The 12,609-nt window shown below is 41.2% G+C and overlaps 1 protein-coding gene across 3 annotated transcripts in view; it reads left to right on the top strand.

Annotated features, from left to right (window-relative positions):
- Positions 1 to 12,609, top strand: part of THSD7A (thrombospondin type 1 domain containing 7A) — a 219,576-nt gene that overhangs the window by 162,412 nt on the left and 44,555 nt on the right. For all 3 annotated transcript variants that reach the window (XM_053409570.1, XM_053409571.1, XM_053409569.1), the window contains one exon: positions 850 to 1,113. In XM_053409570.1, the coding sequence (XP_053265545.1) occupies positions 850 to 1,113 (264 nt within the window). The remainder of the gene's footprint in view (positions 1 to 849; positions 1,114 to 12,609) is intronic.

Genomic DNA, 12,609 nt, shown 5'->3' with positions numbered 1-12,609 from the left:
TGAAAGACAAGGAATTCTGTGTAACTCGAAAACTTGCTTATTTCTACCCAAAATAACGTTGGTCCAATGAAAGCTGCACATTATCTGATTTGGATCTCTTCCACTTTAGGGCCTGGTTATTATTTAATGAGCAATAGGAAGAGCGCCTAGTTTAATCAGAACAGAGAATTACTGGTGCTATATCGACTGTCTCTGTTCTGTCTATGCTGGTAAACATTTTAATGACCCCACTGTCTTTCCGAGACGCATCTTATCACATCTCATAAAAATTGTATTATTTCTGAGCAAAGGAAAACATGGCAGCATCTACTGAGGCCCATTGAAATGGCAAGAAGGTAGATACGGGTTTCAGATTTGGATTTAAGTAATAAAGCTTTCACATAGTGATGTATTTTAAATAGAGTTTCCACTACGGGCTCATCCCCACTTCTGCTTCTCCGATGTCTCGAATGCACGGGTCTGAGTGGTTTTCCTCTTGTGTCGTACTTTCTGGGTATGGGCTTGAGAAGCTTTGCCTTCACTCCGTGCTTTAGTGCTAAATCGGAGCAACCAGCAATCCAGAGAAAACTCAGTTGACATTTGCTTCGATTCAGTGGTAAACAGCAGGTTTTTCCAGGGCAAGGTGGTGGGTCAAGTGGAAGTTTGGATGAGCGCTAAGATTATTTTCAGTGGTGGAAATCAGTTCTAACAAAACAGGGAACACAAATTGCGAAGACAATTCACAATATGGGAACCCCATTGACTTATAAGAGACTTCACAATGTTGTAGATAACAAGCACCATAATAAACATTCAGATAAAGGATATCCCAAGAAAGCAATTTCTGAAGTTCTTTCTACTCCCTTCCAGGAAAAAGCAAGAAGAAGGAGAAATGCAAAAATCCCCAGCTGCATCCACTGATTGAGACCCAGATCTGTCCATGTGACAAGTATAATGCCCAGCCTGTGGGGAACTGGTCAGACTGCATCTTACCCGAGGGCAAAGTAGAAGTACTGCTGGGAATGAAAGTACAAGGAGACATCAAAGAGTGTGGGCAGGGCTACCGTTACCAAGCCATGGCTTGCTATGATCAAAACAGCAGACTCGTCGAAACATCACGATGCAACAGTCATGGTATTTAAAAATCTCTCCTTTTTCTGGTTGGTTAAAGCTGCTGTTAGTCTTTGAATATCACAGAGATACAGCATATAAGCAGAATTTGGAGGGGGGAAATCACTGAGATAGTTAAGGAACCTTTCTCTGCAAGCCAGGAAAATTCCTTACCTTTATATGTTGCTTTTCCAGGGGTGTGTGTGTGTGTGTTTCCTTCTGTTAAAAAATAGATCCAGAGATGACTTGAAAAAAACCTCCAGCTCTTGTTCATCCCTTGTGGTGAAAACAGTTGCTGTAGAGCATGGAACACCATGGGTTTCTTTCAAATTCACTGTATTTTCAATTTACATTATGTTTCATTGTTTTTGCTGCAAAAGACTAACAACGCTGCTCCTCTGGAAATGCATTCCTATTGCATTTGTATATTGGTATGGTTCACGAATCGGGTGTGAATCATAGAAAACTGGGCATTCATATTCATATTCATTTTATCATTTATGTCTATACGGGCTAGCTGCCACCTGTCCTCAAATTCAGCAGGTAGCAGCAGTTGCCCTTTTTAAGATGTTGAGGCCTGGCTTTATCTTGTCTTTTTAAAAAAAAGATAGTGCATTTATCTTACTATTTTAAACTTCTTTTAGTTGACCAATAAATGCAATGCTGGATAAATAAGCAATGGTTTTATGAAAAGTAAAATCTTTCCTTTTTTATATACCTTTACATTTACTTAGTCATGTTATAGATCCACTTTAATCTAGGGGGATTAAAGATAGGAAGTTGAACTGCAGTGATTCTCTAAGCATGACTAACAGAGCAATCCAACCCCCCTTCGTGTTGGTCAGGGAGAGGTGGGTTGAATTGCATGAAGGTGTCCCTCAAGCCAGTTCTGCTGGTCTCTGTTGGCCTTCTCCTAGCATCCACCTGCAGAGTGGCATCAGCATCACCCCGCTAGCTTCCCTTTTAAGAGGCTGAGAGATAGTTCAGTGGGTAGAGCAAAGGTGTGGGCAGGCTTTATGGGGATGGAGTAGGGCTGAGCCAGCCCAGGGTCCATTGGCTCTTGAGCTGGCCCATCTGTGGTTGCATGCTGTCCCCACCTTCCCACCTAGCTGCTATGTGTGGTGGAGCAGATGTGGCAGCGTCCCCACAACTCTGTTAAAGCCTGGGACCACCTTCTGTTTTCTAGAGTCCCAGATCATGGTTATACAAGTTTTGCATAGCAGATGCATTTTCATAGTCTCCATGGAAGTGATATATTTAAGCACAAGCAGATTGCGGGACAGAGTCAAGGCGCATGACCTCAGTCAACCCCACATCATGTTAATTTGTACCAAAACAAAGAAGCTTACATTTAGCTCTTCTACACTGCTGAGGTGTGTTGAGTCACATTTTAAGAGAGTTGTGGCTTCTCTGCATAACAAATTAACTGTGCTTGCTATTCTTTGCTGTTATACATAGCAAATCATTGTCTGTGAGCCTCCAAACAATTTTCACAGATTGGAGTGAGGTGTTTTGTTTAAAAAACGATCTGTTTATGAGAGCTATAAGACCTTGGAAAATTGGGAGCTGGATATAAAGGCTTCCAATTGCACACAAAAAAAGCTGTGAGTCTAGAAACCTTAGACTATAGGTAATGCAAAATAATGAAAGACCTTCAGTCCGACAGAAGCAAGAGGGGCCTAGTGCCAATCACTGTAGCACTGAAGGATTATTATTTGTAAGAGCAATTATAAAAACACTGGGAAATCAGGAACCATCTATTCAACAGCACAGAGTAGCTGGAGTGCAGGCAATGGAGCTGATGGAATTGCTATCTTGCAGTGTCAGAAGGGAAATCTTGTTACGTTGGCTGGAATACAAACTGTTTGCCACAAGAACACAACACTATCCAGTAAAGAAATTAATCTATTTTCTTTTCTTTTGGTGCCACTTCCAAAGTTTAGAAACTCCTGAGACACAGATGACTGGGTGAGACATGGTCTTACATAGACACCACTGACCTTGGGTCTGATGTGACCTATAACAATAATAAATATAAATCAAGAGTGCAGCAGAGTTAATCCTGTATACCGTCAGGATACGTAGCAGCAGGATTAGGGATAGCAGCATTAATAGACAAAGATGGTTGAATTTCCATTGACTTTCCATTGGGTTGACATTTGTTCTAACATCACTTTTCCAGTAAGACTTAGTGAGCTGCTTCATGTGTTTAGTTTTTAGTGTATGCCTGTCTTGAACATATACATTGTACTTCTGTGTTTCAAAGCACGTGCTGGACCTGGGTATTTCCTGAAACAGGAGCGGGGAACCTAAGGCCCAGGAGACCCTCCCAAGGCCACACCCCTCACTAGTTTTGCTTCATAATCCAAGTGTCCTTCTGCTTGACTAGAATGTGTCCTTGAACTCTGATAGTGCCTTTTCTTTGGATGGAGGTGTGTGGGGGGGTGCGCGCGTGTGCGCTCACATGCAGAAACTACCCTATTGTATATAGGTAAAAATAACATTCATTGCTCTGCCAGCTTTTGCCTCTGGTCTCATCCACCACTGGGATGTGGCCAGAAGAAAGTTGCTCAGAAGGGAATGTGTCTCAGGCTGAAAAAAAGTTCCCCACCCTTGCCCTAGAGGGAGCTCCTGATTGACCAGGGCTCTTTATTACATCTCTTTGGGCTGTGCCATACAAAGCAGCCTCAACAGCACTGAAGATGCTCCCATTCTCGCAACTGAAAGGAATCAATAACTTGTCTTTGTATTTTCGGTTGCATATCTATGCTGGATTGGTAGTTTACGTGGCAATATTTTGGCCTGTCATTCCCTGGACAAATTAGACAGCGTCCTTTTTATGACTAATTATTTTGTTAGGTCATGCACGGCTTTCCATCATGTTGGCTCACTTACTTGCGTAACAGTATTCCTAAGCCGCCCTGTAACATAATTCTAAGGGCAGCTTTAATCAAGAAATAGAACAGTTTAAAATCCAGCATCAATAACAAACAGTAGTAAAATTAGGAATATAGGATACTTATTTTTTTTAAAAAGATATTTATTGAAATTTTCAACTTTAATACATTAAAAAAGAAACAAAAAACAAAAAACAAAAAACAAAAAGGTTTAAAAACACATAACGTTCACAATCCTTATTTTTCTATAACATATTTCCCTGACTTCCCCACACCTCCCCTTCTTATATTCCAATTCAAAATGTTAATTCAGCAAGTTCTTATCCCTAATTTTAACCTTTTTCTATTCAGTTCATTTTAAAAAACCAATTTTGCCTTATCCAAACTTAAACATCAATACTTATACATCAATACTCATTCTTAAATCATTTTTCTAACGTCGACCCAAATTCCCTTCCACGAATTCCCCAATTTTCTTACAAATAACAAAGTAAAGTAAAAACAAAACAGATTGTAATTATGCACCCTTTGGATTCCCAAACTCCACCCCCCCTGTCCCGGTTTCAATCCCCAACAAATGTCCATCAGTCTTAGTCTACTATCAGCCTGGAGATCTCACGTCCGAGGCTCTTAATTCTCTCTCAATTCCTCTCTGCCGGTTTTTTTGATAGTCCTTAATATTAAACACCAGATCTCGGAGAAGCTCTGGCCCAACGGGATCCATGTTTCTTCCAGCCAGACCTCCATACTTAAAAGTGGAGCCCGAATCATGTTTCTTACTCCTTTCAAGTCCAAATGTCCCCAAAGCTCCAACTTCCACCTTAAGCAAATTTGTAATCCTTGGGTCTTCAGATCTCCACATAAGGAGATCTCTCCATTCTTTAATCTCCAATTCAGACCAGATTTTCAACATCAATTTCTTATTTTCCTTTGTAGCCATCATGTCAGGCCTCTGGCTCTCCTTTGTCATCTGCAAAATTACAGCTCCTCCTTCCTTTTCCTCAGGAACAACCTATATCTCCTTCTCCACACTCTCAAAACTCTCAAGTTTCTCTTTTTGTCCAGCTGCATGGGCTTCCTGAGTCAAATCCTTATCAAATTCAGTGATGTTATTTACTGTTAAGTTCAGAGTTGCAACATTTGTAGCCAAAACATCAATTTGGCCTTGTAGCTTTCCCAAGAGAACAAAAACTCTGTCCAACCCAGCCTGAATTTTCCCTCCTCCAGCCATTCTTGTAATGTCCCAAATCCCCCTCTAGAGGGATTTTGGTAACTTAGTATTCTTTCCAGTTCAAATCCAAAAATCAAGTTAGTTTGTAACAGTTCTTCCTTGTTTTCAACAAATTGTAACCAAATTGTAACAAATATAGCCAGCAGAAGCAACAAAAACAAAGTTCTCTTTTCCCGTCTTGACAGCTAAATTTGACAGCTGTCAAACTCTTCAATACCTCATCAGCAGGCTCTCTCGCGGAGCACTCCCGGGTCCGGGGGGGTGGCACTTCAGCTCCCAAAATTAGCTCTTTATCCTCCAGTAAGATTTCTTATATTGCCAAATCGTGAAATTAATGTCTTTTACCAAGTAAAAAAGAAAGGGTTCTCTCGACCTTAGTTAGCAGGTCCTTGCTTTAGATTATTTACAAGACGGGGAGACGGACTTCCTGTTTGCGCCTTCCCCGATCGTGCCTAATTCAAAAGAAAAATTTTTCTTTCCAATTTCCGTACTACTCATGGGTTGTTGCTTTAAAGTCCAGTTGCTCACAAGAAGACGTCAGCGCTCTCCGACCATGGCAATGCGGCTTCACTCCGCAGGAGAAGCAGTCGACTCTCAGCACCGCGCTGCTCACCCCGTCCCCCGTTCTGAAGCCTTCACAGGTCGGGGGGGGGCGCAAATGGTGCCCGCCGAGTCACCAGGTTCACAGGCTTCACCACCTGTGATTTTTGAGGGTCCCCGCGTCGCCGCAGCGGTCAAGACCCAATCCTGCGGAGCTGATTCCCTCCGGAGCTCGGAGGGAATCTGCCATTAGCCGATGGCGCTAACCCGGAAGTCCAGGAATATAGGATACTTACAGTAAGAGAGAGCAAAAATGGTTTAGAAAGACGGGAGCGATAAAATATTTTCTCCTGGTGTCAAAATGACGCCAAGATGGTTATCGGACAGGTTTCTCTGGGGAGGACATCCCACAGCAATGACCCCATCACTGAAAAAGCCCTGTATTCTGTACCTAGTCACCATACCCCCACATTTGGTGGGAGCACTTTAAGAAGGGCCTCCAAAGAAGATCTCAAGATCCAGGTATAAGTACACGTGGAGAGAGGTGATTCTTCAAGTACCTTGGTCCCAAGCTATGAAGGAAAGTAAAGGAAAGCAGTACAGTGGTACCTCAGGTTACCTATGCTTCAGGTTACATACGCTTCAGGTTACAGACTCCGCTAACCCAGAAATACTGCTTCAGGTTAAGAACTTTGCTTCAGGATGAGAACAGAAATTGTGCTCCGGCGGCAGCAGGTGGCCCCCATTAGCTAAAGTGGTGCTTCAGGTTAAGAACAGTTTCAGGTTAAGTACAGACCTCCAGAACGAATTAAGTACTTAACCCGAGGTACCACTGTACCTTGAATTGGACTGGAAGCCAGTGGAGATTGTAAAGTACTGGCGTGATGTATATAACACAGTTAGAACCCTAGAGCTTTATTCTTAACTAATTTAAGTTTCCAAACCATTTTCAAAAGCAGCTCCCCACACAGTGAGCTGCAGTAGTCTAAGCAGGAGGTAACTAGGGCATGGATTACTGAAGCAAGGCTGTCTCGTTCCAGGTAGGCAAGTAGGTAGTGTACTATTCTTAGCTGGTGAAAAGCTGTTCAGCTACAGAGGGTACTTGTGAATCAATGGACACCTCCAGACTACAAACTTGAACCTCTGGGGTGATGCAACCTGTTTAGAACAGGTTGAACACCACTTGCCCCATGGGGTAAGTAATCTCCAATGTGCTTCAAAAATGATGCTTTTTAAAAATCGCTCTCTTTTTTCAATGCACAAAGAAAGAGACCAAATAAAAGAAATCTGTCAATCATCTTGGGCATCTCAAGAGAGACAACACACAAACCTCTCACAAATCTTTGTTTATATGTCTTCAGCAAAAATTATATATTTGTCCATCTGTGATTGCTTATCAAAGCCTGGTGTGTTGGGTTTTTGAGGGGGTGGTGGTGGTTAGATTTATATTTTTTTTAAAAGTTGAGATTGGAGACAATATGTCTCCTGTATATCACCATTCTCTTGATCCATTTCTTTTGTAGCAATGTCAAAACAAAGTCACTTCATTGCCCAATTTGGCATTTCAGTTTTAATCTAAATCAAATGTGGGCATGGATTTTTTTAAAAGAACATTAATAATTTGACTTTTTTGGGGAGGCGCTATTGGAATTCAGAAAATATTTAAATTGTTTTGAACTGATGTTTTCCCCAGATGATACTGTGTAACTCACTTCACCTCCATTTCTCAAAGGTGTCCAACCAGTATAACCAACATAATGCCAGTGCATCTCAATAAAATCTTCGAAATTTGTGAATGGAAAACACCACAGAAAATGTTAAATGTCTTCAGTATATAGTACATGGTAATTAAGCTATCCTAGCATGTTCATAACTTGTTTAATGTTATTTACAAGCATTTCTTTATTTTCTGTATTGATTTTATATTTTAAAACATAACCTAGCTTCAGTTTCAGAGAATAATACCCACAGCAAAAATCACACACAAATTACTCCCTACAAATTACAGTATAAAGAATAATGATTATTCTTATGGTTCCTTCTGTGTAAACAACTACGAGTTCCGCAAAGTAGCTTATGAGATGGCAGCATTACATCATTAGTTTTCTTATTCCCATGCGCTACAAAATCAAACCACTCTGATCCAAAACTATCCCTCTTTTTAGTCCCTCCAGCCAATTTTAATATTTTAAAAACCTCTTAAGCAGTGTACCGTATGTATGATATAGAAACAGTATCCATTAATACAAAACCGCAACTTGAAACCGATAAAACAACATACAGAAGATACATACACACAATATAAAAACATACAGAATATGTTCTGGGGATTCATATGCTTAGAACTGTCCAGAACTGGGTAAAGGAAAGCCTGAACAAAAGTTTTTATAAGACGTCTGAATATATATATATCTGTGTGTGTGTGTGTGTGTGTGTGTGTGTGTGTGTGAATGACATGGATCAGTTATGCCCAAACAGCGCTACACAAAGGTGTCAGAATTGTACCTTGCAAAATGTATAAGATCACAGAAACAAAAATGGTGGTAAAACTCAGAATGGTGCTGGAAAATGTAGGGAACTTTAAAGCACTATTCAATCGCTGGTGCGTTTTCATGGAAACTTTCTGGGGCACAGAAAGGACAACAAACCATAATTCAAATAACTGTATAAAAAGCCATTTATAATACAAATAATATATAATATATATTTTGACCATCCCAACCATTTTTTTAAAAAAAACCTTTTAAAATGTGGGGACATGCATGCCTTAACAGATATAGTCTTTCCTTAAGCTTTGCTTGATCATAGAACGAACCAACATCAACTTAGTGCCCATATTTAATCCTATAAGACTAAGATTTTAATGCTAAACACACACACACACACACACACACACACACCGCATGTCAGTGGCAGCTGCAGGAGTTTGATTGGAGCATAAACTCACCTCTGTTGGCCGAGTCTAGTGGAGAGGAAGCACCACTGGTGAAGACTCCTTGGTGTGATTCCTGCATTGTAGGGGGCCGGACTAGATGATCCTTGGGGTCCTTTTCATCTCTACAGTTATATGGTTCTATGAAATGTTTGAGCAACACTGATGTATGGATAATGGACAATCAGGTTATCAGTGCTGGCTGTAGCAATTTGGACAGCAAATTGTATTCCCAGTACCAGTGGTACTCAAATAAATCTGAGTTCTAACTTCTGCAGCCCATTGCACCAGCATGACACGTGAACCCTGTTCAGAGAAAATTACCACAGCGATTGCTGTTTGCTGGATGCTACTGATGGCAGACAGCTTTTGCCATTGTAATTTCAGAATGCTACTATATACCGTATTTTTTGCTCTATAAGATGCACCAGACCACAAGACGCACCTAGTTTTTGGAGGAGGAAAACAAGAAAAAAAAATATTCTGAATCTCAGAAGCCAGAATAGCAAGAGGGATCGCTGCGCAGTGAAAACAGCAATCCCTCTTGCTGTTCTGGCTTCTGGGATAGCTGTGCAGCTTGCATTCGCTCCATAAGACGCACATACATTTCCCCTTACTTTTTAGGAGGGAAAAAGTGAGTCTTATAGAGCAAAAAATACGGTAATCAGACCATTGAGGATTATGACCATCTTCTCTTGTAACTCTTCTCTTGGTCAGCACTCTGATGCAGCAGAGCGATTTAACGTTTTTATATAGGTCATAATGCACTTCTTAATTCATGTCGGTTTATTTTTTAAGACCTCAGGCACAGTCAACCAGTCCAGGATGGCTTGTCTGCTGCCTTATTAGTGGGAGATTATTTCCCCCTTTAGCATTAATTAAATGAGATACATTGATTTGTGCTGACTCTACAAAGCTCTGTGTGGTTGCAAGGCTTAGGCAGGGGATTAGAGGGGAATATCTGTGCATCGGTGAATGTTTCTAGAACAGCTGTTGGGAGTATCCATGTGAAGTGCTGAATTTCTTATTTAATTGCTTATGCGTCTGATAGTAAACTCTCAGATGCTATAAAAGAGTCCATGTGGTTGCAAACATTGCTTTATTGTTTATGTGTACTCTTTCATCATTTTAAAAAGTCTTTTTTTACGAATTCTACCCTGCAGCTATGTGAAAGGAAAGTAAAATGAAATAGAAATGCAGAAGAAAGACTTTTAAAGTTCCACTTTGTCTTGCAATGTACCTTATGAAATACAATATTATTTCCACTGACGTGTCAGAGGTTATAAATTTATTTTAGCCATTTCGTGTATTCAGAAAAGTGCACTATGAACAAACAAATCAAGGTCAGAGTGAACTAGAATATATTCTCATTCCCTCCAGTACTACTGAATTCCACATCTCCATGTTGTACAGTGCTGTTGAGAAATTGCCTCTAATGAGCTTGATGGAACAATCTCTCTAATATATCATTGTCTGTGATTGTTGTCGGTCATGCAAATGGCAGCATAACCACAGAACTGCAGGCGGGCGAGGAGGTGAGCGAGGAAGCAGTGTGAGTGGTGGTGGGTGGCAGCCTGCGGCCCAGACAATCCAGAGAGGAGCAGCCATGGCAGGGCGGTGGCGGCTTCTTCTTCTTCTTCTTCTTCTTCTTCTTCTTCTTCTTCTTCTTCTTCTTCTGCAATTACTCATAGCCGAGTAAGATTGTCTTCCATAAACATGGTTTTTAAATGTGAGTCTGTGACTGTGTGGAGGCCATTTCTGAATCCACACATCCTTCCACAGTGGGGACATAGATTTCCGGGTGGTAGTTGATCACGGTGAGGGTTTGCTGAACATGCCTTCCTCTTAGCATGTTTCTCCCTTTTGTCCTGAGTTCAAGTGTCTTCAAAGCTCATTGCACCTTTGGTAAAGGCTGTTCTCCAATTGGAGCACTCACAGGCCAGTGTTTCCCAGCTGTTGGTGTTTATACTACATTTTTTTTAAAGATTTGCCTTGAGAGAGTCTTTGAACTTCTTTTGTTGACTGCCAGCATCAACTCCCCATCATCTGTCCTAGTCGGTGGCTGCTGTGCACCTGACATGCTGCCTCTTTGGCCTCTGCAACGTTGGAGGCCAAGGAGAAAGAAAGCACAACAAAACAGAACTGTTGCTGGGGAGCTGCCCCAGCAGGCGAGTGTCCTTGGGGGTGATCAGGATGTAACTGGAGGCGAGTGGGTGGGTCAGTACAGGGCACACTTTCTAAGCCTTCCCACATTCCCGCTGGTTACTGCTGATGGTTGCTGTGGGAGAAGGAATGAAATAGCGCCTTTCTTCTCTTGCTCTCTGCAGCAGTGGTGACAGGGGGAGAGCAAGGAGTCTTGGAAAACTCACCCTGTGCAGATCTGACCTCCTTTCCAGCCTGCCTGCCAGGGAAAAGGAGAAGATGATGATTTGGGGCAAGCTGTGAGGGGAAGGGGCTTGGTGAATGTTGTGGTGGTGGGGATGATGATGAACAAAATCAATCCTCCTGGCAAATGGGGAATATCCCTTCCCTCACCCAAGTTTAGGATATTCCACCATTCTTCAGCAGAGTTTCTTGTTCTTTGAGGAAAATTAAGTGGCTCGTGTAAATGTAAACAAGGTTTAATAATAAAACTGTAGCAAAATAACATAATGTCTGAGAGAAACTAAAACAACATCATGTTCGTGTATGGAAAACCAGTGTAGGGGAAACCAGATGTTTCCTAATGGCAAATTGGAGGATGAGGGCAAATAGTTCTGTCACTCACCTGAAATCATTTGCTTTGGTGTACTTTCCACTTAAATGGTGAGACTTGCATGATTAGGATCAAGATATTAGAATAAATGATATAGTGCCTTCTTGCAAAGGCTAGAATGTGTCATGATGGCATGATAATCATAAATGTTGATGAGAGAATTCAATAACAGTTTAGTCAAAAGGTGCTGTGTTTTTTCGTCTGTGTCTGGTTGCTGCATCATAGCACGTTGATGCGCAAGGAAGACTCTCTTGCCATTTTAACTAGTGTCATCGTTTCTAATCTCGCAGTGAGTCATGACCTGTGAGGTGTCCATTAGCATGAAAAACTAGGGAAGCCTCTCTTCAGTAAAGAAGGGACCAAACTGCTGATGCAGAAGATCAATTGCTGTGTGCCACTGAAGCCTTGGAGGCTAATCCTGAAAACAAGATAAAAGACATGCCGTTGTTCAATTCATCACTCCATGGGCTCTTGTGACATAGCCATGAATACAAATACTGTCAGATAGACTGTAAATACCTTTGAAAGTCAAGGGAGATTCAAGAAGTGGTGTCCTTCACTAAACCTAGAAGATCAGTTCTGTACTTGCACAAAGTAAAAATATATTGGAATATCAGTATCTATATAATACATGGGTGCACAATTCCAAGTTTATATTTCTACAAATGTGTAGCTGCAAATGTTGATTCACCCACTTTCTGTGAGGTAGCTGTATCTTTTGAAAATGTGTCCGACATGATAAACGTTGGGTTATTTATGAATTACGAGGGTTTTTGTTTTACTGGAGAAAAGCTCATGTCTGCTCTCCCTCCGTTTTTTACTTTTATTATTTGAAGGTTTTCCCATTTATACTGCTTGGATCATTGTTATCCATCTTTGTAACTAATCTGTATAGAAGACTGCCCAAGAAACTGGGGATGGTGAGATAGTCAACCCATATTTTATGGCTTTTAATCCAACCCGTGGAAGAGAATAAAAATATATATTAAAAAACCTTTATGATCGCAGACTAAGTTGTGTGGCAGATTCATTTGGGGTGCTATATTTGCCAGACTTTCAGGTATAATTCCTAAACTCTGTTGTTGCGGTGTAATGCTTTCAGGGCCACATTAAGACTTGACAGGCAGGCAATATACTTCATCCCTACCCTCTTCTCACATATAAA

The sequence above is a fragment of the Podarcis raffonei genome, chromosome 12 (assembly GCF_027172205.1).
Source record: "Podarcis raffonei isolate rPodRaf1 chromosome 12, rPodRaf1.pri, whole genome shotgun sequence".
Taxonomy (NCBI): Eukaryota; Metazoa; Chordata; class Lepidosauria; order Squamata; family Lacertidae; genus Podarcis; species Podarcis raffonei.
The sequence above is the reverse complement of the archived record's forward strand: the minus strand, read 5'-3'. Positions and strand labels throughout refer to the sequence as shown.